Genomic DNA, 27,585 nt, shown 5'->3' with positions numbered 1-27,585 from the left:
TCGTAAAAAAAAGTATCTGATCTTTTACCTAATTTGTTAGGACAGTACCATCACTTAAAGCACTGCAATTATGCAACCCCTTAATTTGAATTCCATTTTGCAAGCTTTTTTTTTTTTTTGAAGTACATGGCCTTATGGAAAAACTGAAGGTATAAAGTTAAAAATCGGTATATTCAAAGCAAATCACTCGGGGTACCATACGGAACGTAGGTATTAGATTAAATACATTTAAAAAACAGCTCATGTATATATATACACTGGAATTTGAACTTTAAAAAATCTTGGTTCATTTAACTCTCAGCAGTGCTTAGTGATTTTCCTTCACTCTGTAGTTCTAGTTCCTAAGAGCATCGGAAACCTACACTTGTCCTCAAGTGATAAAAGGGGCCCTGGGAGCGTGGTCCCGGGCGGTTCGCAGCGCCGGGGCTCGCCCGCCGGGGATTGAGTCAGAGCCCGGCCGAGAAGTTCGGCGGGAGGCGCAGGGCGGGGCTTCCTCCCGCCGACTCTGAACCCGGCTCTACTTTTCCGAGTCCACGTCTCTTCCTTCGGACAGGCGTGTTTCTTCAGGTCGGGACCAGACAACGTGACAGCCACAGACCGTTCAAAAGGGAGCTTCGGCCACGCCTCGAGGATCTCCCCCGGTCGGGCCAGTCGGGCCCAGCTCGGTGGAGCCCCTGGCGGACCGCAGCGCGCGTCTCTGCGGAGACGAGTCCCCCGAACGCCTCGCTGCCGGGCGCTCACCGCGCGGCATCCCCGGCATGGAGACCGGCTCGGACTCAGGTCAGACACCCGCGCGGCCGCCGCGCGCCAGGGCCGCTGCAGGCTGCGCCGGCGCGGCGGGGCGGCTAGGCCGGGCTGCCCGTGCAGGCCGCCGCGCGCCGGGTCCGCGCGGGGAGCGCTCACGGGCCGGCTCCGGCGCGCGGGGCGGGCGGCGGCAGGTGGGCAGGACGATCCGCGAGCGAGCGAGGGCGGGCGGGCGCGCGACGGGCCCGGCGGGGGGGCCGCTGGGAGGATGGCTCAGCTCTTTCTAAATATAAAACCAGCGTGAGTTGAGCGAGCGCGGCGCGGAGCCGCAGAGCAGCCGCGCGGGCCGGGCGCACCCGGGCTCGGCCAACTGACGGCGGCGGCTCCGCAGAGGCGCGAGGCTGCGGGAGCGCCGGAGTCGCGACCTCGCGGGGGACGGCGAGAGCGGCGCGTGCAGCGAAGAGGACGCAGGCGGCGGCGGCGGGCGGGCCTTGTGGGCGCTGCGCGGCCCGCGTGGCGCGACCCGAGACGGCTCCGGGCCCCTGCCGCCCCGCGAACCGCGAGCCCCCGGCGCCGCCGGTCCGCGCCCTCCCTCTCCGGCCCCTCCCTCCCGCCGCGGCGCAACATGGCTGCGGCCGCCGCCTCCGCCTCCCAGGACGAGCTGAGTAAGTGCTTCGGCGAGCCTGCGGCCGCGGGCCGGAGACGGCGCCGCGCAGGGCCCGAGGGCAGAGGCCGGGAGGACCGGGGCGCGCTGCCGCCGGCGGGGCACCGGGCCGGGTGGGTGGGCGGCGGCCCCGGCGTGCCCGGGGCTGGGGCGTTCGGGCCTGGCGGGCGGGCGGGGCGCTGGACGCCGCCGCCGGCGTTTGTAGGCCTCAGGTTTGCACCGTCACGTTGCGAAATTGAAACCGGAGCCCCAGGCGGAGCCACCTCTGTCCGTGATCCGCCCCGGCTCGGGGGTGGGGGGATCCCAGCCCCCTGCTCGCGGTGCCTGGGCTGGCGGGCCGGCCCGAGCCCCAGGGTGGTGTCGTGTGAGCCCGTCCCGTCTGACCTCGCTAGGGCCCCCGGGTCCCAACTGTTGGGCGAGTTGGAGAGAGAGAGCTTTCAGGGAGAGGGAGAAGGTGCCTTTCTGTGACACCCCAGACGTCGGCGGCAAGGCCAAGAGCAGGAGGTGACGGTCACTCAGGTGGAGCAGGAAGGACGCGAGGGCAGCGAGGGCAGCGGCGCGGGCCGCAGGAGAAACCGCGGAGTGACAGCGCTGTCAGAAAGGAGAGCCAGTGCACACTCGACCTTAAACGCTGCAATTTTCCGGGGGACGGCGACCCACGTTCGGGGAGAGCCGTGGTCACCCTGAATTCCAGGCCGCCACGCCCGCCGCCCGGGTTCGCCTCGATGCTTTGTGGGAAGTGTAGTCCCAGGGCGTCTCGGGCCCACGCTGGGGTCACAAAAATTGAATTTTCCTCGGACTAGTAAAATAGTAGTTTCTGATTGCGTCTGGGGTGGTTAGAAGAAATGCCCTCAGCTGAGTTTCTGTTGTCGTTTCCTCAATGCCGCCCTTCAGTTTAGGGCGAGAGCAAGAGAGGTGCTATTTAGGGATGCATGCCAGTGTTCCCTGGGATGAAGCATAGGTGAGGTGTTCCGAGCTTTGTGAAGTTTCTGTTGTTACAACCCCTTCTGGATTTTCCATATGTAAGTAGCTATAAACATAATTTGTTTCTTAGGTGCTTGGCAGTTTAAAGGTACTTTAATGTGCACGATCTTACTTTGCCCTCATTACTACCTTATGAGGCAGGTAGGTAGGAATTATCCTCTTGTTAAAGAGGAAGCAGGTTTAGAGAGATTAAGCGCCTTGCTCTTTTAACACAGAACTGGTGTGGCAGGAGCGGTGTTGGCTCATTGTGAAGCTGAAATAAACAATGGGCGCGACCCTGGGAGGGATGAGAAGACCAGGTCTCAAGGACTGATAACCGCTGAGTCGATTGCCTGTCTGTCAGTTCCGAGCTGGAGCAGCACCCTTGGGCCCTCCAGGGAGATGAGTTCCCTGATTCATTTCTTCCATTTTGTGGTGGTGGTGATGGTGGTGAAATACACATATTGTAGCATTTACCATCGAAGCCGTTTTAAAGAATCCAGTTCAGTAGGATTAAGTCCATTCATATCATGCAGCCATCGCCACCATCCATGTCCCGAACTCTTGTCCTGCGAAACTGTAACTCCATGGACGCGGCGCTGGAACTCCCTGACTGCTGTCCCCTCCTGTCCCCTGGCAGCCTCTGCTCTACTTTGGGTGTCTGTGATTTCGGCTACCCGAGGTGTCTCCTGTACGTGGACTCATACAGGATTTGTCTTTGTGCGACTGGCTTATTTCACTTAGTATCATGTCCTCAAGGTTCATCCATGTTGTAGCATGTGATAGGATTTTTTTTCCCTTTTGAGGCTGAATGATATTCCATTGCATGCGTATATCACATTTTCTTGCCCATTTCATCTGTCAGTGGAAACTTGGGTTGCTTGTATGTTTTAGCTGTTGTGAATAATGCTGCTGTGAACACAGGTGTACAAACATCTCTTTGATATCCTGCTTTGAATTCCTTTGGGGAAGTACCCAAAAGTGGGGTTGCTGGATCATGTGGTAATTTTGTTTTTCCATTTTTGAGGAACCACCACGCTGTTCTCCATGCGGCCGCAGCATTTTCTGTTCCTGCCGTCAGTACACACGGATTCCGGTTTTTTCACGTCCTCACCAACACATGTTATTTTCTATATTTTTGATAGTGGCCACCCCAGTGGGTGCAACGTGGTCTGACATTAACAGGTTTTATGCTGTGCAGTGTCTAAGTTCCTGCTGTACTGCTGAACATGTTGAAATCTGAACCACCAGTTGGAATGGGAAGCAAAACCAGAGGAAGAATTGGATGTCACTTAAAATTCTGCAAATATATCAGAATTGGTTGACATATTTGTGCATTAGGTACCTGTTAAAGTGCTAGTAGTACTTCTGGTTAAGGAATTTTTAGGCTTTAGCAGGTACTGGAATAGTTAGGAACAAATAGTTCTGATCATTTGTTTTCCAGGGTTTTGTTTGGTCGAATTATTAATCATCGACCGCAGATATCTGTTGACTTGATTTTTGTTATTTCTTCAGGGAAGATTAAACACCTGGCAGGTGGTACCTTAGAATAATTTAACTTGAAGTCACAAACATACGTAAAACTGGTTCATCTGAAACTGTTTAAGAATTTCCAGATGAACCACTTTTAGTTTCAGAATGGCTATAATACAAGGACAGATGGCTGGCAAAAAGGTGCATTTTAAAATTCTGCCATGAAAGAGGAGCTAAGTGTCTGAATATTTACTGGCTGTTAGTTTGGACTGGTCAGTGATAATTAAAGCAAACTGCTAGATGCCAGCATTGTTTTTTCCCCCCTAATATTCTATTGTAAAAATCTTCAAAAATACTGACAAGTTGAAAATGAGCATTTATATACCTGTTACTTAGATTCTATATTTTGTATTTTACTAGCTTATCACATATCTGTCCCATCTTTCAATCCATGTTTTAAAAGTTTATTATAATTTTTACTCAAAGAAGATCATGGTGAGATACATCTAACATAACCATTTTTAGTGTGTTCAGTGACATTATGTACTGAATACATGTTTGATGCATTTCAAAGTAAATTGGAGACATCAGTACATTTTCTCCTAGATATTTCATCATTAGCCTTATTTTAAGTGCCTCATATATATTCTTTCACCTGTTGAAGTAATCCTAAGAGCTAGGTAAAATCACCCCCGTTTTACGGGATGGGAAACAGGCTTTTTAGGTCCCCGAGCTCCTGCAGCTGGTCACTGGCAGAGCTGGATCCCCTGTCTCAGTCTCCAGTGCGCTCAGGACCAGCCCCCGGGCTGAGCTACCTCTGTGTACCCCGGTCAGAGTGTTCATGCCGATGAAAAGGTGCTCTGCTCAACACCCTGCCAAATGTTACTTTCATTCAACTACCCATTCGACTGCTATTTGACCTTGCTGCGGGGTACAAAAGAAACACCAAAGAATTATAATACTGTTGAGGAGAAAGAGAAGGACTACATAGAAATAGACATAAGTAAAGGCCAAAATGTGTGATTGTATGATGTAGATAATGCTAAAGTAATATTATCATCTGTAGTTCCAGGTCTCTTGTTATTTAGAGATGTGTGGCTGATAACACTGAGTCTCCATAGATTCAAATAAACATTTTTTACTTTTACGTTTGAAATGATACACATGTTGTGAGTTTAAATTAAATCTAACCCTGCTTTCAGGTGTATTTGCCACCACACTTTGCAGGAGCAGCTGAGTAGAATTGACTATGAGTGTTGTCTTATTTTTATTTTTTGGAGCAGTGAGTATCATTGATGTGAGGGTTGGAAGAAGGTAAGCAGGGTAATCCAGAGTTGGGATTTGTTAGAATTTGTTTTCACAAATACCGTGTAATTGTCACTTCGAGTCAGGTATTGTCATAGGATAAGAGTAAAGCTGACGTGAAGTCCTCGCTGTGTGTTCTCATCCCTTTGCATGTGTTACCTGATCGCAGCCGCAGCAGTGCCCCCTATGAATTCGCTACCGTTACAGTCCCAGTGGTGGGGCTTCCGGCATGTCCCCGAGTTACCTACTGCTTGGACTCGGGTGCTCTGATTCCTGTCTGTGCTGGTTCTGCTCTGCCACTCTGTTTGTTCTCTCTGAAAGGGAAAATACGCAATTTATAGCAAGATCCACATGGCTGCCTCGACACCCAGGCCTTGCTAGCTTCCAGAAGAAATCCCCAGCAGTGTATAAAATGTGGCAATATTCTGATGCTTATTGAATAGAACACACTGGAGTTGGAGGTGAGGTGGCAAAAGAGAGAACATCTTGTTCTGATTGTTAAAGGCCGTCCTGACATGTAGTTTGTGAATCACTTAAGGTTATGGTCTGTAGTTTTCTTTCTTTATGTAATTGTTGAGAATGAAATGAAGTTAAATGCAGGGCATGTGAGCTAGTTTTCCTTCTAATATTATCCTCTGCCAGTTCATGGAAAAGTTGACATTGTAGTTACATTTTAGCAGCAGGTAGAGATTTCTGACAGAGAGAAGGAAGCATTTGAGACTTTTCACCTGGTCAGCTGTTTGTGGTTTCGCATTCTGGGCTTTGTAATTATAAGGCATCCTTGGTGTCTGATCCTCATTGGGGCAAAGACAGCTCGTGAAAGAGCAACAGCCTGCAATCTCAGAGCACACTGATCCTGTTCAGTCCGACCATTTGACTCAGCCGTGGGAAACTTCAGTTGCAGAAGTTAGCCAGTAACCAACCCATCAGGTCCTTTCTGAGAGAGTGTCTGCCTGTGCCAGGAGTCCTGGTGGCTCCAGGGGACGATGCGTGGAAAGCTGTGGTGGGGAGCGTGGCTCTGTGGTGCTCTCCTGACAGCTGCGCATGCAAACGAGCTGCTCTCTGGCAAGAGGCTAACTCAGGGCTGTATCATTTACATTTTGGTTACTCAACCAAATAGGAACGTTAAAATGGAAAATAACAATAGTTCTGTTTTTTTTTTTAACTTGTAGTTTTTCACTTCTATCCCATTCTGTTTTGCTGATGATTTCAGCAAACTGTAATGGTTAATAAAGGCCAACGTCTGTGAGAATTGTTGGCACTAGGGCATTCAACCTTGTTTAGAAGATAGATGTTAAAGTTGTGGGCATTGCCAGGGTCTGATCCAGGTTGCTCATCTCTGGTTTCAGGCCAGGCCAGTCTCTGGCTTGATGCTTGTCATGGGTACGGCTTGTTTTCTGCACACATTTATCAATTCAATAAGCAAACTTTAAAATTGAGTGACATATTTATGGTCCTGTCCTCACAGGGCTTAGAATTCAATGTAGAGACAGATTTATCTGTAAATGTAAGTAACCAATACAAAGTGTGCTGTGAAAAATGCCTAACGTGGTTCTTTGGGAACATCGAAACGTGAGACTAGCATTCTGGCCTAAGGGAACAGCAGCTGGAGCTAAGATAGAGGTTGGAGAATATTTTGCATTTTCAGAGAAAGTAGGTACTCTGGAATGGGGTTGCTATGGCTGCATGAAGTCCCCGGGAAGGAGATAAGATTTGGAGTTTGACACTTGGCCCTTTCTGCCTTTTATGGTTTGGGATCTCTGGCAAATCACCTTACCTTTTTAAGTCTCAGTGTCTTTATCACAAAACTGGGATAATAAGTGTAATGTGTGTGAAAATGCACTGCATGCACAAGTAAGCTCTGTGTAGATTATTAGTATTTTTAGTGGTGGGGGCAGTAGGAGATGAAGCTGGGAAGGCAGATTGAGGCCAGGAATGCCAACACAATTGGTTTGGACTTTGTTCTGTAGACCGGAGAGAACCATCAAAGACTTTCAGGCAGGGCTGTAACATGAGTAGGTCTGTTTTAGAAGGATAACAGGTGGCAGGGGTGTGACACTGATTACAAGGATCCAGTGACCGGAGCCAGCAAGACTGATGAGGAGGGCTTCCCAGTGGCCAGCGGAACGTAGTTTAGGGTCTGAACTGGAATGGTGGGTAAAGAAGTTCTAGGATCTGAGTTGGCAAGGAGGTAGTGTAATCTAGAATTTCTAAAATAGGCAGAAATTATTGGCTAAGTAGATGAGGGTCATTCAGGAGAAGGAGTTAGAGATGATTCCAAGAAATCTCCCTGAGAGATGAGAGGGATGGAGAGTGTAGTCTCTAAATAGATGTAAGGAGGTAGAAGTGGAGGAAGGAGAGAACAGGTTTGTGTTCAACAAATAAATTATTTGTTAAATGAATGAATTGAATTATTGAGGCACCCATGTTGAGTTATTTACCGAGTCTCTTTTGAAATAAAGGTGAAAACCCCTGGCATTGAAGACAGAGTTGGTTTTGAATCCTGGCTCTGCCATTTTTTATAATGTCTCAAACAAGGGACCTACCTTCCGGGTCTTGATTTTCTCATCTGTAAAATGGGTTAACAACAAAATCCATTCCACAGGGTTGCTATCAGAATGGGGAGAGAAAAGGCATGTTAAGAACTTGGCTTAGCACTAGGCAGGTGGATTGTAGGTGTGTGAGAACTTCAGTTCTGAAGCCTGGGGGGAGAGTGGGGAGGAAGGCGGGGTCCTGGGCATGGACAGACGGTCCAGAGGACAGCTGTGTGGGGCTGTGTGTAGGTCGGGGTGAGGAGAAGAGGACGAGAACCAGGCAAGGGGATTAGGAGTGCTGAGAGGGGGCACTGGTTCCAGGGTGGTGACTCTCAACTATTTACGTTCTCAGTCAAAGTGTGCGCCTACCTGCTAATAGTCTTCTTGTGAAACTCCTGTGTAATCCAGGCACTGTCTTTTAATTTTAACCGAGGTTTTGTATCTCTGATATTTACATATGTACATATATGATGACTTATGTGTTGTGTTGGTCCTAAGAGTTTTTTAGTTTTCAGTGAATAACTACCAGTGTATCTTTCAAATTATTAGTATATTCTACATAGTAAGTTTGATTTATGAACACATTTCTTACTCTTTCTCCAGTTTGGTAATCACTATAATTTTTCCCCCTCATTCTGAATTTGCAGAGCGGGGCATCAATTAGGAGATCTTAGTGTAGAAATGAAAAGTGCTTTTTTTAAAAATAAAAATGGTAGGTATGAGTATAAACCTTTTAATTGTTTTTTTTTTTCCTGGTCTTCTAAATAATAGATTCCCTTTACAATTGCATATGTACGAGTGGATCAACATACCGTTGGTGATCCAGAGGATTTTTGTCAAGATTGGATAAACCATGTATCCCATTGATTGTAGAGGTTAGTAGATTTAGTTCCTTAGGGTGTGGTCACTTTTTCAATGTTAGCATTTAGAAGTGCATCAGTTATGAAGCAGTGGTTTCCCCTCTAGATCTTCATGGGCTTTTCTCCTTCTCTGGTGATCCCGAGAGAGTCAGTTTAGTTCATGTTAGTTTGTAGAGACCTGAATGAAGCCTCTATTCTCTTATCACATAAACGTGTATTTAAAAAGTTAGCAAGAAAGAGGAAAGGATAAAGCTTCAGGGTGTTAGTTAGCAGTGTGCACAAGGGAAAAGAGTATGACAGTTAAGTTTACAAGTAGTGTTACCTACCACAACCGCAAAAAAACAAAAAACAAAAACAAAATGATTTTACTTGCTCTAGGAATGTCATCTTGGAGTTAATTGTTTTGCTTGTGAAAAGAGGCATTGAGAGAGGGATTCTGGTCGGTGGATAGCCCTAATTCTGTCATTCTGACATGTGCTGCGATGGAAAAGCCACTTGATTCTACTGCCTTCTGCGACTGAACAAGAGTATGGTGTCAGTTTCACTCTTGGATGCTATTGGGTGGTCCTTTGATTGAAACTCTGGGAGTTCAGATTGTATGTAGTTCTCAGATATCATGAGTTCAACATCCGATGATTACCTGGGATTTTGTAGCCTTAATCCAAAGGTGTGTTTTGTTGCTATCTTCTAATTTAACTAATTTAACTCCCCTCCCCCAGTAAATTTTGTTAAAATCCTCACCAGAAGACATTTCTTTTTAGAAAGAGAGGAATGGAGAGAAACATCCATGCTAGCGAGAAGCAGCATTGATTGGTTGCCTTCCTTACGCTCCCAGACAGGGGATTGCATGTGCCCTGACTGGGGATTGAACCCATGACCCTTCGGTTGTGGGACAGTGATTTAACCAATTAAGCCACACCAGCCAGGGCCATTCTGTTTTCCAGTGTGTATATTGCTGTTGGTGGTGTTGGATGCCTTAATTCATTTAGGTGGAATTTTGAGGGATGGAATGAATGCAATATTTTATAAACCTAAGTTCAGCTTTAGAACAACCTTTGCTGTTTTACATATTTTCATTCCATCACAGAGGAATGGAAAATTGAGAGGTTGGAGGGATTGTTTAGAATTGTTAGAAGAGAAATGAGGACATTGTTTATTCGCTCTTAGATTCTTTCTCTCTTAAAGCTTTTGGGCCTGTGATAGATGTGTTAATGTCATTCTGATATAGTGAAGGCCAGCAGGTCAAACCATAAATACTGGGATTTAAATAGTGACTTAAAGAACAGTCTAAAGTTTACACATCAAGATGAGCATTGTCCTAAGTAATTATTGCTACTTTGGGTGGATCTTAACTATCATACGCTTGACTTTTATGCAGACTGAATTCTTGCACAGTATGCATCGTCTCCTCCAAGCCAGCTTTCATCAGCTAATCTGTCTGCTCATCAGTTTACTAACGTTGATATCTGACTGGGTATCTGCCAGCTACTGTCCTGGGGGAAAGGGCTTCCTTGGGCGATGCGAGTGTTTGTGGGCCTCAGTGCATCTGGAGTCTGGCCCTCATTCAGTAAATTTGGGGTACAGGTGTGGGCTGCTGTCTCCTCGTTTGGCCCAACCCTGCCGAGCTAGCCCTATGACTTCTTCCCTCCCTCGTGTGTGTGTTAGGGGAAGAGGGGCACTGGGGAAGGGATGTGTGTGCAGGGAGGAATGGCCATACTTTGGGCTGTTCTGGTTGGTTGGTAGGGGACTTAAAGTAGCCTGACACATGCAGGTGGCTAGGACTTCTGAAGTGGCGGGGACGAAAGACTCCCCTTCCCTGCTCAGAGAGTCTAGTCACTTGGTGCATCCTGATGCAGGGGCTTCTGTACCGAGTATCTGCCTGGGCCCTGGCAGTAAGGCTGGGGGGCTAGGGCACAGGAAGATGGCCTGCCTGTCTGATTGCCGTGTTTCTGGGTGGAAGGGATGTCAGCAGGGACTGTGCTAGCAGGGACCTCTTGCTCAGGACCTCATTGTCTGCAAGGGTTCTTATTTGCCACCCCCTTGGGCTGCCCTGGCTGGAAGGAGGCAGCTCTGGCTGGATGGATTGTCTCTTTCTGGGAATGGATCCTCTCCCCACCTCTGACTTAATATGTAGGGCCAAGCAGAAGTAACGCATCCTTGAGTGTGGTTGGTAGGGCAACAGTATGCATGTAATAATATGTAGTTTTAATTGGAACATTTCACCTAAAATGACATACTGTGTGCTTGAGTGTGATACTGTTATGTTACAAAATTACATGCTTATGATTTTGGAATAAAAGATTTTGGAATAAAAGGGTGTATTTGTGCTGGACCCTGTATTTGTGTTTAGTGCTGGACTTCCTGACATTCTCCTTTTTAAGTCCATTTGCAGTTAAGGAGTTCTTTTAAAAGGGTGGGGGAGGGAGCAAGCCTCTACTTAAAAACTAAGGAGTGGAGATCACAATTCTAAGCATTCCTAATTCCTGAAGAAGTATCCTGCTGACCTCATTTGGATTTTGCCAAGTATTTATTAGAAGGGCATTTAGTACATTAAAATGGTGTATAGGAATCAATAGGTGATGTGGTCTTTGCTGCCGGTTAGTACCTAACTAGATTTGTAATTCACAGGATTTACCTATCGGAAAAGATTGTGTTACATACAAACTCTAGATGCCGGCTAGAGCTTCCTTATTCTTCATAGTTTCAGCCTCAAACTCCTAATTGCAGATATTGTAAAAGTTCAAAGGTATTTATCCTCCCCCCATCACATCTAATTTTTGTGCATTTCCTATAATTTAGTTGGCTCGTGCTTTTTTTAGCTTCTGGGCTCTTATTTCTGAAAATGGTGTTTTGGTTCTACCCAGGTCAGCTGGGATGTGAAACCCCTGTTTCCCTGGTATGCACGCGCAAGATCCCCTTTCCCCAGGCATTTCAGGAATTCAGTTCACTCTTGGAGGCTTGCAGTGGAGCTTGATCTTCCTCCCTTTCGCTGGTCCGCCCTCCCCTCCTCTCCCTGCGGTAACTACTTCACCCCTCCTGATTTGAAGCTCACTTCTGCCACACAGTTGGACCTTCTGGAATGTCTCTCCCTTTTCTCTTCCTCCTCCTCTTCCTCATCTTTTACTAACAAAACCCTAAGCACTTACCGTAATATTATAAAACATATGCATTCTTTCCAAGAGGTTGTGATGTCAGATGTAATAAATTGCCACCAATCCCCTTCTTTCCCTTGCTGTAGATGTTAGCTGTATGAGCTTCTAAATGTCCAGATGTAGGGAGGTAAATGGGGGAGTCAGCTTTTTTTTTCTGTGAAAAGGAAAGAAAATGTTTATTTAAAGCTATACAGACTTGAAGTAGTGACCTAATGTCTTCATCAAAATCCCAAAGTCCCTTAAAACACCCACAAACACACACAGTCCTTCCTTCCCCACTTTGCCCAGTCTGGGGTACCGTACCTCAGGAAAGAAATAGAAATCCGTGGCTCAGGCAGCCCCAGGTTTTTCCCAGTAATCCGTGCTCGGCTGGTAGGCCTCCCTCGGTTCCTGGCACCATCAGCTGTGTCACCCGGATCTCTGCTAAAGCCGGGTGGTGGTTCTCTCTCATAGGGCTGTGGGAGTCCCCACTCTGCTCAAGACTGAGTGGTTCTCTCTGCACAATGGCTGTGGGAGTCCCCATTCTGCCAAAGTCGCATGGTTCTCCCTCCCAGGGTGGAGGGAGTCGCCACTCTGTCAAAACCGTGTGGTTCTCCCTCCCAGGGCCCCAGCCGCGTGGTCCTCCTCTCCACAATGGCCGTGGGAGTCTCCACTCTGGCAAAGCTCCGTGGTTCTCTCCCTGCGCAATGGCTGCAGGAGTTTGCACTCAGCCAAAACCACGTGGTTCTCCCTGCACAATGGCTGCTGGAGTCCCCACTCTGGCAAAGCTGCGTGGTTCTGGGAGTTAGCTTTTCTAATGCAAAGAAGTAAGATTTCCTACATTCAACAGGTATTTGAGCAACTACTGTCTGCAAGGCACTGAATTAAGTGCTGGAATACTAAGAGATTTACATCCCAGTTTCTCAGCCTGGGGAGCTCTAGAGATGGATGGAGCAAATGAGGGAGTTTGGTGGAGTCAGAGCCAAGGCACAACTCAGAGGGTGGTTATGGTCTGGGGAAGGGAAGGTTGGGCGGTTGCATAATGTGCAGCGAAAGGTAACAAGTGGCAGGAGAGCTGTGGAAAGGAGTGTGGGAGTTGGTAGGGCCAGGGCGGGTTGTGCAAGTGTGGAGCACGTTCGAGTGAAGCTGGACTTCGACAGGGAGGGTTTGGGTGTGTGGAGATGAGGAGGTGGTAGGGAGAGTGTTCCCGGTTGAGGGGCCGGTTGACAGAGAGAATTGAGCCAGGTCCTGGCTGGTGTGGCTCAGCGGACTGAGCGCCAGGCTGCAAACCAAAGGGTCAGTGGTTCGATTCCCAGTCAGGGCACATGCCTGGGTTACGGGCCAGGTCACCAGTCGAGGGTGCATGAGAGGCAACCGCACATTGATGTTTCTCTCTTTTTCTCCTTCCCTTCCCTTCTCTCTAAAAAATAAAAATAAATAAAAAACTTAAATAAAGTGGGCTGGGGGAGCATACGGTACACTTAATAAGCAATCGCAGGTGGCAGTTGGGGAATGAATGGGTTGCGAAGGTCCCTTGAGGCTCGAGTCTTAGAAAGACCTTTCTCTCTGATCTGATAGTCATCCTAGGCATGTGCTGGCTGCTTAATTTTTAATGTATTTTTCTAGAAGTACATATTTTTTTTTCCTCTTGGCAAAGATCTTCCGTTTGTACTTGGACGGACCCAGTTGTGAGCTGGCTTAAGCAGAAACCAGGCACTTACTGTATGGAATCAGGGCGTTGATGGGAAAAAGAGGGGCCTGCAAGAGAGGTTCGGAATGAAGGACTGGAAGTCATCCAGCCCTTCCAGCGTCTCCCTGCGCCTCTGTGCCCTTCTCTCTGCAGACCTGCTTCTCCGATTTTGTGCTCTCCAGGGCAGGCCGACGATGCCCATCTCGTGTGTCTCCCGGCATGCTCTTACAGGTTCGGGCACCCAAGGGAGCATTGACTCTCGGTGGTCCCAGTTCTGAGCCTGAAGAAGGGACGGATTGAGTGAGGGGCCTGTGCAGACAACGTTGGCTGTGTGGCCAGGGTGCAAAGTCCTGTTGTCCATAGTTGTCTCGTAAGGCTGAGAGTCATCTCCCACTTTCCTCGCCCCGCCCTTGCTGTCATTTAGCATACTAGAAGGAGCACCGGGTTTGGAGTTAGACTGCCTGGAGTCTGAATCCTAGCCCTGCCACGTACTGCCTTTGTAATCTTCTTGCTCAACATTCCTCATGAATTCTAGGCTCTGTTTCCTCTTCTGTGAGTTGGAGCTAGTATTACCTACTTTAGGAAAAATAGTACTTTAGAGGGAGGTGCTGTGTCTAGTGTGCATTTGGCGGGGAAAGACCTTTCTAGGTTTAACTTACAAGTCTGTGTCTCGTTAGCTTGGTGACCTTCGGCAAGCCAGTCAGACCCAGAGCCCAGTTTTTCATGCACAAACGCAGACAGTAGTGTTTTTGAGGCTCAAAAGGCCGGGTGAAACTGCTCGGTGACTATCACGTATTTACATATGTGTGAATCAAAAGAAAGTAGATATCATCAGGGAGAAATATTTCCTTGTGAAATTGTTCTATGATAGTCCAGTATATTGCTGCGGTAACCTGACCGATCTTTCTCTGAACACTCTGCAGCTTTAGGTCATGAGCTGCTTTATGGTGCAGCAGGCAGTGGTCCAGGCGTTTTCGGCTTTCCCTTCTAATTGTGGCTTCCAATTAAGGCCTCTGACTCAGTTTGTAACTTAAAATTTACTTCCATATTCAGAAAAATACTCTTTGTAGAAAATTTAAGCAACTTTAAAAACCCTGAAACCTATCACCCTGAAATATAACTGTTTTCTTTTGTCAAATCACACAAGTTATTCATGCTCGTGAGGTAACCTAGTGATGACATGAAATTAAACAAACAAGCCGAAAAAGAATCCTCAAATTCCGCCACGCGGGGATGCTCACTACCTGGTAGTCCTTTGCCTGTTCTCTTTGACAGGGTGTCCTTTATCGCATGCTTTCCCAGAAGTGTTTTGATGATCAGGTTGTCACGAAAAGACATGACAGCCTCTTTAAGGAAACTGATTTATTGCTTTTTTTCTTTGTTTTTTTCCTCACATGATGATGTGAGTGAAAAACCAGTATTTGCCTTTTGCAATCCTGTGAGAAAATAGCCTTTCCTCCTTAACTTAGAATTCAAAGTTGTGTTTTTTTCTGTGGAGAGGTCTGGAGAGTGAGTGATTTATGGGTACAGTTTTATTTCGCAAGAATAATTGCACGTTTTCAGAACTGTCGGTGGCTAATGGTGGGTGACTCTGAAGCGAGGTCCTTGACCCGTGGGTGGTGGTTTCTTCCTTGGGAGGGCGGGCGGAGGGAACGGCTCTCCTTTCACTCGAGAGAGCTAAAGACAGGTGGATAGTGTAAACTGCAGAATTATTTAATGGAAAGTAAATAAATATATTCATTTTCAGTAGGTTTCTTTTTTCTATACCAGTGTAATAGTTGAGATAATTTGGATATTTGTTTTGGGATTTAAGATTTTCAGTGTTTTGATGTTTGTTTTGAGACTAATTTTTTTGAAAGACTTTATTTTTTAGATTAGTTTTAGGTTGACAGCGAAGTTGAGAGGAAGGCACCGATTTCCCATGTACCCCGTGCCTCCACCATTGCAGTAGCCTCCTGCATTACCGACATCGCTCACCGGAACTGGGCCTTTCTTTTTTTAAACCAAGAATAAACATGCGTTGACACATCACAATCACTCTAAGTTCACAGTTTATACTGTGGTTCACTGCAGGTGCTTTATGTCCTGTCTACTCGGACATCTGTGTAATGACGTATGTCCACCGTGATACCCTACGCAGTGTTGTCACTGCCCCTAAACCCCCTGTGCTCCCGCTTTTCATGCCTTCCTCTTCCCAAGCCCGGCAATCACTGATCTTTGACTGTCTCCATAGTCACGCCTTCTCCAGAGTGTCACATAGTTGCAGGCATACATACACTACGTATATGTGGCCTTTTCACATTGGCTTCTTTCACTTAGTAATGTGCCTGTAAGATTCTTCCACGTCTTTTCATGGCTTGATTATTCATTTCTTTGTAGTGCTGCATAATATTCTGATGTCATGTGCCAAGTTATCCCCTCACCTACTGAAGGACATCTTGGTTGCTTCCAGCTGCTAGCAGTTATGAATAAAATTGCTATAAATATCCACGTACGGTCTTTGTGTGCATGTAAGTTTTCAACTCCTTTGGGTAAATACCAAGGAGTGTGATTAATGGATTGTATGGTAAGAGTATGTTTAGTTTTGTAATAAACCTCCAAACTGTTTCCCAAAGTGGCCATGCCATTTTGCATTCCACAGTAAATGTTCTTTTTGCTCTTCTATATTCTTTAAGGTTCCTTTTAAGCTTTAAAATTCTGCTATTTAAACTTATTTCCTTGTCTGTGAAACATGGCCTCCAGCAAACATGGCTTCAGACAAGCAAACATTTAAAAATACTTGCTGTGTATATTATTTTTCTAAAGCATATATTTTTATTGAAGAATATTCAAGGAGTATATGAAAGTATAAAGAAGGAAAAACGCTGGTGTATTTTCTTTCCTTTTTTATATAGTTGTGTCATAAAATTATGGTATATATATGGTATATATTAAAAGAATGAAATATTTCATGTATGAAGAAAAGTATAGAGGAGTAATCTTAGTATGTATGTCCCATGAGAACATGTGCATCATGTGAGAACACACATGTTGCATAAGAACACACACGTCTCATGAGAACACATAGGTATGTCCCACATGTCTTCGGCAGATATTTACATTTTTTGACATAAGCTTTAGGTCTATTATTTTATTTGTAAGTAATAAACATTACAGGTACAATTCAAGCTCCCGGTTACTCCTTCCAAATTTTTCTTCCCTTTCCTTTTCCTTTCTTGCTCAGAAGTTGTCTGCCATTCCTGTGATGTACACACATTGCATTTGAAAACTTTACATAAGAGGGATCGTATCCTTCTGTAACTTTCTTTGTTTGCTCTCATTGTTTTAGAGACTGTCGTGTTGGTCCGCGTGACTTTTTAACAGAGCTTTTGTTTATTTAATTTAGAGAGAGGGGGAGGGAGGAGGAAAGAGAGGGAGAGAAACTTCGATGTGCCAGAGCTGCAGGGATCTGTGGCCTCTCGCAGGCTCCCAGCTGGGAACCTGGCCCGCACCCCAGGCACGTGCCCTGCCCGGGAGTGGACCTATCAGCCTCTCAGTTCGAGCAGGCCAGCCCTCAGTCCATTGAGCCACACCAGCCAGGGCTCAGAGGGAAACGTTTTGCTGATGTGCAAGAGGAGAAACAGAAAACTGGCAGAAGCACTAAAAGGCATCAAAATCGACATGTTCAAAAGCTGTTTTGAGCAATGGAAACAATGTCTCAATAGGTGTATTGCATCAAATGGAGAGCACTTTGAAGGTGGCTGAAGTTTAAACATGTGAGAATAAATACACAGTTTTTTATAAATAAATGCCTCAGTTTTTTTTACCCATTCTCCCCCTGAGTGACTTTTACATTGTTTCCATTGTTTTGCTTTTACTGACCTGTGGCCCAGAGCAGTTTCTTACAGGTCTTGCTTGCTTGTCTCTCCCTTGGAACAGTTTTTCTCCAGGACTGTGATACAGGACGTGTGGTCTGAGGACTGAAGAGTTATGTCTTGTAAACGGGGACCTTAGGGCAGAATGTAAAGCAACTCCCGTTGTGAATTTAGGTAACATTCTTATCCTAGTAAGACTTCCTCAGTGAAGGGAAGAACTATTCCTTATTTCTTTGCTGACCGGTCACAAACTTTGTTACTGTGAGTGGCGCTGCTCCGGAGTACGTGACCCGGGGCAGCATTGCTGGGGGTGTGTGTGGGGGGGAGGGTCTGTGCCACATGTACCTTTTCAACTTTACCAGAGATTCCTTCTTCAGAGATTACAGGGTACATCTCTCAGCAGTGAACTCAAGTACTTCTTTTGTTCCCCGCCCCCGCCCCACCCTTTTTTGCCACATGTGGTACAGTTAGTTTTGTGAAAGGTGTGAAATTGTATCTCATCGTTGTGCTAATTTTACAAATTCCTGATCAGTCTGATTGAGCATCTTTTTATGTGTTATTTAGTATATGGGGCTCATCTTTGAATTGCTTGCTTATTCAGATATTATCCTTTTTCTTTTTAAAGATTTTATTTATTTTTAGAGAGAGGAAGGAGGAAGAAAGAGAGGCAAAGAAGTGTTGATGTGAGAGAGAAACATCAGTCGGTTGCCTCTCATTACTGCCCTTACTGGGACAGAACCCACAACCCAGGCTTGTGCTCTGACCGGGGATCGAACCGGTGACCTTTCGCTTTGTGGGACAATGCCCAACCAACTGAGCCACATTGGTCAGGGCAAATATTATCCTTTTCCTGTGCAATTACCATGGATGTGTGTGGTAAACCTGCACAGTATCCTTGCCTCTTCCTTCTTACCCATGACCACAGTGCTCTGATATGGGTGTGAATGAGTGACCTAGGTAGGGGAGTCAGTGCTCCCCAGTGAAAGGAGGGTGCTGAGCCTGCAGGGTTAGAGCACTGGGGTCAGCAGGGCCCATTTAGAGGAGGTAGGGTGATCTGCAGTTTGACATATTTGGGGGTATCTTCTTATTTGTAGTAACCAGCTTTTTCGAGAGTTGTTTTCTGATCTTTGACTTTATTTTTACATTTTTTTTTCTAAGTACCACCCGAATGAGACAAATTCTTGCGACTTTTTGGTGATTCTCTCCACCTGGGCTGCCTGCAGCATTGTGTATGTGGCGTAGTTCCCCAGAGAACATGGGGCCACTGTGGTGGACGGTCGCATGGTGAAGGCGAGGGGCTTTAGGCCGCAGGGCAGGAGGGCCCGTTCCGGTTCTCGCCCCACGGCCATCACCTCTGAGACCGCAGGTGAGCCCTTAAGACCCTGTGCCTTTCACGTTACGGCAGTCTTCGGTCCTCTCCCACGCTGGATCCGGTAGGGATGCTCGTGTGTACATTTCAAAAGAAAAAAAACCCACTTCTTTTTGACTTAGGTGGTAGTTACGTAGGGGTTTTAAATAATTCATTAAACTATATACTTATGTTTTGTACATTTTCCTAAATGTTTGATTTCATGATGAAAAAGATGTAAAAACCCACAAAAGACTAGGTATCCTAGGACTCCCCTCCCCCCACCCCCCCCAAAAGTAAATAGGTAAAGATCCCATCTGGATTAAAGACGCGCCCTGGTGGGAACACAGCTCAGGGGTTAGAGTGCCGTCCTGTGCCCCACGGCTTCGGCTCTGACCCCGGGTCAGGGCTCATACAAGAGTCAAGCAGCGAATGCATACATAGGTGGGATAACCAATCAGTGTTTCTCTCTGTCTCTCTCAGATCAATAATGATAAAGACTTGAATGCAGAAAGCAAAACTGCAAGAGCTAGAAGGAAACATAGGTAAATATGTGTGTCAGAGGCCCCCCAGACCGCTCAGGTTCAGTGATTTGCTAGGAGGATTCCCGGGACTCGGCCGGCGTTTGTTTGGACAGGGAGAGGCACGGGGCGGGGGCAAGTCTGGAGGGAACCGGGTGCAAGCGTCCACGCGTCCTCTCCCAGCGGCGTCAAGTGGGACAGGCTCGTGGATTCCTCTGGCAGTGCGCCGTGACAGCACGTGTGGAATCCGTCTGCCAGCGATGCTCTGCAGAGACTCCGTGCCCAGGGTTTCTGTTTGGTGTCGGTCGCGTTGGCATTTCTGCCTAACGCGCACCAACATCCCAGATTTCCAGAAGGAAGGCAGGTGTTCAGCGTAAACCGCACTGTTTGTGTAAACAGTTTGGACACAGTGAGTCACTCTGACTAGTTGTGGAAATGGTGGGAACCCTCCTGAAATCCAGGCTTCCAGGTGCCTTCCAAGGGCCAGCCCTGCAAGCAGAGGCTTCTAAGGGTGTCAGCCTTAGGCTTGCTGTGGGAACCTCTTTCTGCAGAATGTAATATTTTTTATAATCTTGGAGTGCTGGCATTTTAAAGCATGACTAGAAACTCAGAAGCCATAAAGGGAAGGGGTGGTAAATTTTTTATTTTAAAAATTTCATGAAAATAAGTTTTCATAAGATAGGAAAAGAAAGTGCTAGAGAAGCAAAAGACATACTAGGGAAAAAAAGTATTTGTAATGGATGAGAGAAAAGGAGGAGATTTTTCCAATACACAGGGTGGGGAAAAAGTAGCTTCACAGTTGTGAGTACACAAAACACAGAGTTTATTCTTGTGTTATTAATTACTGTATTATTTTCCGTGTGAGCAGCTGTAAACCTACTTCTGCCCCACCCTGTATAAAAGCTTTTTACAAGTCAGTGACTCAAAGGAATAATGAGTAGTTTGCTGAAGAAGACATTTCAAATAACCAACAAATATTCCGAAAAGATACTTTACTTCAGTAATAAAATATATATAAAGGGAAACAAGAATGTTACCTTTTTCATCTACCACATTTACCCAATATTGATTACTTTTTTCAGATTCCTTATCTCTTTTTTTAAATATATTTTATTGATTATGCTATTACAGTTGTCCCAATTCCCCCCCTTCACTCCCCTCCACCCTGCACACCCTCTCCCACCCACTTCCCCCCCTTTAGTCCATGTGTCATAAGTTCTTTAGCTTCTGCATTCCCCATACTATTCTTACCCTCCCCCTGTCTATTTTCTACCTACAATCTATGCTACTTATTCTCTGTACTTTTTCTCCCTCTCTCTTCCTCCCACTCCCCTGTTGCTAACCCTCCATGTGACCTCCATTTCTGTGGTTCTGTTCCTGTTCTAGTTGTTTGCTTAGTTTCTTTTGGTTTTGCTTTAGGTGTGGTTGTTAATAATTGTGAGTTTGCTGTCCTTTTACTATACGTGTCTTTTTTATCTTCTTTTCTTGGATAAGTCCCCCAATATTGATTACTTACAGCTTTTGTAAGATTGATTACACAGCGTAGGAGTGCATTTAGGGAAATTGGTACTTGCATTTACCGCTGGTGGTATAAATGAACACAACCTTTTTGAGGGGCATTTTTCCAAAATCTATTGAACTTCACGATATGCCTACCCTTTGACTCAGCAGCTCCATTTTAGGGTTTTAGCTTACAGAAACCTATACACGTGCACACATACATGAGGATAAGAGTGTTCTTTGGAGTGTTTATAGTACTATGAAACTGGTAACATAATCGGGGGTTAGTTAAATAAATTACAGTACTTTTATAGACAGAGTTGCATGTAGCCAAGATCAGTCAGATCTTTATGAAGTGCTGTGGAAAGATATTTAAGCTTTTATGTACATCCAAACATTTTTTAGTGTAATTTATTTGGAATGAAAACCTAACCTGAATGGATATGAAGTTCTTTATCATCTTTGATGATCCCCCCTTAGTGTGAGCATCCTTATGTTTGATTGCAAAAATATGAACGTGTTTGATCACAGGTGCTGTCCTAGAACCCACGGGGTGGAAGGGGTTGAGATAAACAGCATTCAAGAGTCTGAAATGATCTGAGACAAATATTGCTTCAAGGGTTTTCAGTAAAGGATTTGTGTTAACTAAACAAACAAACAGTACGTGCCACACTCCATTTTCTAGGTTACAGTAATGTTTGCGTGTGAATAGGAAAAAGCAGTAGTTCAGAATATGTTCCCCACATTTAACAGTGATGATCTGAGGGTGTGCCAGTGTTTTTAATTTTCTCATAAGTGAAATTAATTTGATACGACTTTGAATAAGACTTCATAATTGTGGAGCGGGTGGAACTGGCGCCCAACCCCTAACTGCTGTCTGTGCTGCTGACCCGGACAGTCCTGATTCCTACAGCCAAAACCTCAGCCTTTGTGAATGAATGGTGAACCCGAGTTTCAGATTCCTTTTGTGTTTTCAGACATTTTGATTCCATCCCTTCTTGTTTCTGAGTAGCTACTTTGGGGATCTAGGCCTAATTTGGGTTGCCATTTTTAAGAGAGGTAGGTTACCAGTTCTTTCTATGCCTCTCATAGCAGGGTTTAGGAATCATACTGTGGCTAAATCTCTGCTCTTTATTTTGCTAACTTTTGACTGGCTGAAAAATTTAGTAGTTGATCATATCTGTATTTACATTGCTTTTCATAAAGTTTGAACATGATCAACTGTCTTTTATTTAAGGTGTATGCGTGCTTACAAAAACGACGTCACAGCGCTACGTCGGTCCTCCTCAGAGGGTGCAGAGGGCTTTGGCGCCCCCTCCACCAGGCCCTCGCTGTTCACACGGGCCCCACGCGGTGCTCGGTGCCCTTTCTGGCATACCCACGTCCCCATCGTGTAATTCTGTTGCGTTTAGGGTGTTACATTTTTCTTTCCAGGGAGGGAGAGTGGACAGTGTCAGGGGTGCGATGCTGGGGATACACAGTTGTAAAAAATGATGGCACCCCAAAGATTTTATGAAGAACTAAAGGGACCAGATATCATCACTGGGATTTTTAAGCCTTTGGTCTAGGTTGTCTGAATCAGTTTATTATGAAGAATTCAACTTTTTGCCTTCTTCCACTGAACAGTTTCTGCACAGTTTCTGCAGCTGACATCTGTAGGCAGCTCCTGCTGCCTGCCATCACTGAGGCAGAGCCTCCTTCCCTGCGGCTGTCACGCACGTGGTGGACCGAACTCCCTGTTCCTGAGGACAAAGAGGATCACTGGGCCTGGTGATCTCACAGAGTCAGCCCACTCGCCTTTCCCCCCTTTCTTATTCTTCCTTCCTCTATTCAGAATTTTAAAAGCTAAACTTGAGATTGTATTTGGATTTCACTAGCTCCCCCCTCCCCCCATTACTGCTCTCTTCCTGTTCTGGGACGCAGCCCAAGGCCCCACCGCGGGTTTGGCTGTCAGGTCTGCTCAGCCTCCTCTGGTCCACAGCAGTTTCTGAGTGTTTCGTTATTTTCCTTGATCTTGAGAGTCTTGAGCAGGACTGACTAGGTTTCTTGTTGAATGCTCGCTGTTGGGCTTTTTCTGTTGTTTTGCTTGTGATTGGGTGGGGGCCATGGGTTTTGGAAAGAACACCACGGAGGTGAAATGCACTTGGTGTCACGTCCTGCCAGGAAGCACAGTATCCACGTGACATCCCTGTCGGTAACGTTCATCACCTCCCTAAGGTGGCATTTGTCAGGTTTCTCCACTGTGGAGTTATTTTCCTCCTTCCCTATTCTATTCTTGGGAAGCGAGTCACTAAATCTAGCCTGCCCTGGAGGAAGAGGTGGAGGCAGGAATTAAATTCTAACCTCCTGTAGAGGGAAGTATCTATGGGAATTCTGTGAGAGAGATTTGTCTCTTTCCCACAAGGTATTTCATCATTTATATCAGTGTGGACTCATGCAGATTTTGTTTTTAATACTTCAGGTTATAATCTGATGCTATGTTATTTATTTTGTTCTTCAAATTGTTCTAGCTTTGGCCGTAATGGAGAACTTTCGGGGTGATTCATGTATCCCTTTGAAATGTTCCAGGCTCTGTTTTCTTTCTGGCTCCACAAGATACTTCAGGACCGCTGTGTTTCCTGGTTTTCCCTGTCTCAGCCCTACGGTCCGCCATCGTTTCAAGGAGGCTGGTTTTTCTGCCAAGATCTGGGTGTCGGGTGTGCTTGTTGCTACTAGGGTGTCATTGCTTCAGGATATATATATATATATATATACACACACACACACACACACACACACTTTTAAAATGTTATGGAAAAATTTCAAGCATACACAAAAACACAAATTCTCACTATCATACAGCTTGAGCAGTTATTAATTAGTGACCAATCTTGGCTTCTTTATGTGGCTGAGACCAGCCCAGAGCATGGGAGGAAGACAAAATGTCTCAAAAGCAGAGGAAGGAGGCTTTGCCAGTAACCACAGTGACACCAGCGTGCTGGAAGTCGCCCAGGGCCTGAGCTTGCCGGTGCTCTGTGTCCGGAACAGAGGGGCCCTAGCACTTATTTGCTCGCACACACCGGTGTTCCTTCTTCCTCACATGCCTGGAGGGCTCGATTCTTCATTGACTTTGTTTTCCTAATAGTTCCCCAGCGACCACTGTGACCACTTTGTCTTCATTCATCTTCCTGGAGCACCTCGCTGTGATTATCTCTGGGGCAGAGCTACTGTATCAAACATACCTGGAGAACTTGCTGTGCCCGAGTGCCTGTTCAGAAAATCCTCGGGAAATTCTTCAGAATTAGTCTAGCATCAGAGTGCATTCCTGCCGTCTCCTGTTTTTGTGTCATTAACAGCGCATTTGCTGCTGTTGCCATCTTGGCTGTGGGCTTCCCACTTTTTCCCAGGTGATTTGCCAAAACTGAGCTCTGTGGGACAAGAGCAATGGATTTGGGGGTAGGGGGCTTCATTTTGGGAACTGAAGTGGTTTGTCCGGAGATTAGGAGAAAATGGGTGGGAGGGTCCAGATGCTGTTTTACAAAGTGAGTGTACTCTTGTTTGGCCCTCAGTCTTCTAGGAGTAGGATGATTAGTCCGTGAAAAGCCTTAGGCTGCGAGGAACACTGAACTGAGTACAGAGTTCACTGAAACTTGTTCTTTACCTTAATAGTTGTAACATCACTGCTTTTGCTTCCCCTCGCCCCCCAAACAAATCCTGGATTGTGGCCACCAGCATTACTGTATTATGCCAGCTAGCCCTTGACCCCGTTGAAAAGGTTACTTTTGTGTGGCGCCGGTGGCAGTGGCACAAGGGTTGGTTTCTTCAGTGCCAGCCGGGAAGGAATAATGCCCACCTTGGGGCATGTGGCGCAGTGCACACAGCTGTGTGCAAACAGGGTCCTATGCGCTTAAGAAAAGACCGCCTGTCAAGGACTAGGTAAAAGTAGCACAGTGTATTCTACTGACAGCTGTTGGCCTCTTTGTATTTCTTTACATAGTTCAGGTACACGTAGAAGTAGCATCTTGAAGAATGGCCGGTTTAGCCTTTGTATTTGGATAGTTGCTTCTAGCCTATTCCTTTGTAGTACTTTATTATTGGGTGATATTATTTTGAGTTTTGGCAAATTTCTGATTCAGGGGGCTCAAGTACTGTGTTTTTGGAAAACTTACCCACTTTCTTGCTACAAAAAAACAAAAACATTCAGAATCTCTAGTTTCTGAAGCTGATAGAAAGAAACTCAGTCTTTGTTTAATCACAGCTATAAACAGAAACTGGTTGATTTTTTTTCTCTCTGTCAAGTACAACAACTGACTTAATCAGCCCATTGGTAGATATTCACACTGCAACGCAGTACCTTGTGGGGCTTATTTGTACTCAATTGCTATGTGTTTACCGACTGTTTAATTGTATATATGCTACTACTTGCAAAATAAGACTAAAATTTTGGTGATCAATAGGGGTTGGATGTATGTGTTTGAGCTAGCAATGAAGAAGAAGAAATATTAAGTGTGAAGAAAATGGGCTTTTGGCAATCCATTGTTAGCTATATTTTATTATAAAATTGAAAGTTTCAATTCTCAGGCATAACATTAGTGGGGCTTAACATTTTAATGTGTCTCTGCGTTCTGTAAAACCAGTAGAGAAGACACAAAGCCTTGTGACTTGTTAGAATATTAAATGACAGTATCTTAATGGAACCCGTTTATAGTTGAGGCACTGGACTATCGAAGGGTGGGGCGGAAGGTTTTTACTTTCTATCTTATATCACCTTATACCATTCTTTATTTTTTATTGTATGTATTTTGTAATATTTACATTAAAATGGTATGAATTGAGGGGGGGAGCGGGGAAGATGTTATCACCGATACGTATCATCCCTGGTGTCTGACTAAAGCTCTCCTGGCTGGCCCTGCTGGATAGGGCTGGAAGATTTCTTCAAACATTTTGTATCCTTTGTAGTATCGAAGTCCTTGTGGGATCACTTTGTAAGTAGGAGAGAATGTGTTACCGTTTCAGTGTAATTAGCTGGTAACCCTTTTCAGCGCTGTTCCGTAGCCGCGTCCACCTCTCTGCCTGGAAGGCCGGCGCGGTTCCCCTTCTGCCTGGAGGATGTGCAGTGCAGTAAACGGGTTAAGCCATGAAGACAGTTAGTCTTGGTTGTGTTTGATTTGCTGAATTCTCCTTTTGTTTTCTTTTTATATTACAGATCAGCTTGAACGGGTTTTTTTACGACTTGGCCATGCCGAAACAGATGAACAGTTACAGAACATTATATCTAAATTCCTTCCTCCTGTTTTGCTCAAACTGTCTAGCACCCAAGAAGGAGTACGCAAAAAGGTAGGCAGGTTGGGATGGTTGGGGAATGAAGTGGTGAATAAATGGGTATATATCATGAAGTAAATTTTCTGTTCCTGTTGTTGAAATCTAGGTTCATGGTATGGCCTTTCAAAGTGGTGAGTCTAGGGCCAGCTTACATGATTTCAAAGTAGCTTTTGAATGCTTAGCACAGATGCATTTAGCACCAGCTGTGTACACTTGGCATCAGTGCCAGATGATATAAGTGGGACAAGTATTCTGGAAAGTATGGAGGCTTCATCTAAAATCCGTGCCTTTGATTCCAATAGGAAGCTCAGGTGATCGTGGGCAAATACATCCTTTAATAACCGGCTGACTGTGACTATAACCTTAATTAAAAATAAGCCAAGGAAGCCCTGGCTGGTGTTGCTAAGTTTGTTGGAGTGTTGTCGCATACACCAGATTGTGGGTTCAGTTCCCGGTCAGGGCACATACGTAGGTTGTGGGTTCGATCCCCTGTTGGACCATGCGTGAGAACCAGCCAGTTGATGTTTCTCTCTCACATCGATGTTTCGCTTTCTCTTTCCCCTTCCTGTCCCTCTAAAAGCAATGAAAAAATGTCCCTGGGTGAGGATTAAAAAAAAAAAAAAGCAAAATGAAATTTTTTGAAAGCAAGAAGTTGTGTAGCTCCTGTTTGAAGATTCTATAAAGTCCTGTTACCAAGAGTTGCATAGCTGTCACATCAGGATTGTCTTTTTTCACCTAAATGTTTTCATGGAACATCTGCCCCCTTTATTTTTAACTAGTTCATTAGTCTTCCGGTCATTGGGGCCCTTCGGGCCTTTGAGCCGTCATCAAGTTTCATCCCTTGGGCTCCTCTGATTGATCGGCAAAGGCCTCCTGGAGGGCTGCCCTTACAGGGATTCTGAGGTCCATCCTGCTTTGGGTTCATTGGAGAAAGAGTATCTTTAAGAATGTCTGTTATGTTTGCAGGAAGGGATAGGGCGTCCTTGTTATATATTTGACATGCCTGTTGTTAATAGGGCTTCGCTGAGATAAATATGGGTTTGATAATGTCACTATTCTATTTAAAACCCCTCCACGGCCTTCTGTTACCCTCAGGATAGCGAGGCCCTGTGCAGTTGGGTTGTGCTCCTGTGTTCAGCCTCGTCAGTTCTGTCCTTCATTTGGCAGATATTGACTGAGTTCTGTGTGCCAGGTGCTAGGGATGCGTCAGTGAGTGAGGGGAAGGGCTAGCTGGGGAGACCGGTGTTAAACCATCAGGCATGCAGTGTCTAGTTATGACCTGTGATAAATGCTAAGGTGGAACGGGATTCTATGAGCGATATATTTGGGGCATAAAGGAGACGTACGTGTGTGTGTGTGTGTGTGTGTGTGTGTGTGTGTGTAGGAAGTAACCAAGCAGAGAGATGAGGGAGACTATCAGTAACAGAGGTGGCGCTGTGAGAGGTGCGGCGCTGGGACAGAGTGTGAAGCCTGCAGGTGAAGACTTCTTGAAGGCAGTGTGACGCACCCGGTGCCCGAGAGGGTGAGTGGTAGGAGGGCAGGCAGCGGGGCAAGGAGGCAGGGGTTCCGGTGGGCAGTGATTTGAGAGGCCATGCATAAGTAATTTCAACATGTGAGATTTTGAAGCCAGTGAAACTAAGAATTAATTTGCATTGACTCATCAGTTTGCATTGATGTGTCATTTTTGGGTCTAATTT

General features: G+C 45.8%; 1 protein-coding gene across 3 annotated transcripts in view; it reads left to right on the top strand.

Moving 5' to 3' along the window:
* The first annotated feature begins 524 nt into the window (after positions 1-524).
* ECPAS (Ecm29 proteasome adaptor and scaffold) overlaps positions 525-27,585 on the top strand; it is a 99,243-nt gene continuing 72,182 nt past the window's right edge. The window contains exons 1-3 of one of the 3 annotated variants that reach the window (XM_045840232.1): positions 1,392-1,409; positions 8,455-8,558; positions 25,773-25,903. In XM_045840232.1, coding sequence (XP_045696188.1) covers positions 8,537-8,558; positions 25,773-25,903 — 153 coding nt within the window. In that variant the 5' untranslated portion in view covers positions 1,392-1,409; positions 8,455-8,536. Of the gene's footprint in view, positions 781-982; positions 1,410-8,454; positions 8,559-25,772; positions 25,904-27,585 lie in introns of those variants that run through there. The other 2 variants (XM_045840231.1, XM_045840230.1) reach the window with 2 other exon arrangements.

The sequence above is a fragment of the Phyllostomus hastatus genome, unplaced genomic scaffold (assembly GCF_019186645.2).
Source record: "Phyllostomus hastatus isolate PE091 unplaced genomic scaffold, TTU_PhHast_1.1 phas_contig_34, whole genome shotgun sequence".
In the NCBI taxonomy this organism is placed as follows: Eukaryota; Metazoa; Chordata; class Mammalia; order Chiroptera; family Phyllostomidae; genus Phyllostomus; species Phyllostomus hastatus.
This window is presented reverse-complemented; position numbering and strand designations above follow the sequence as displayed.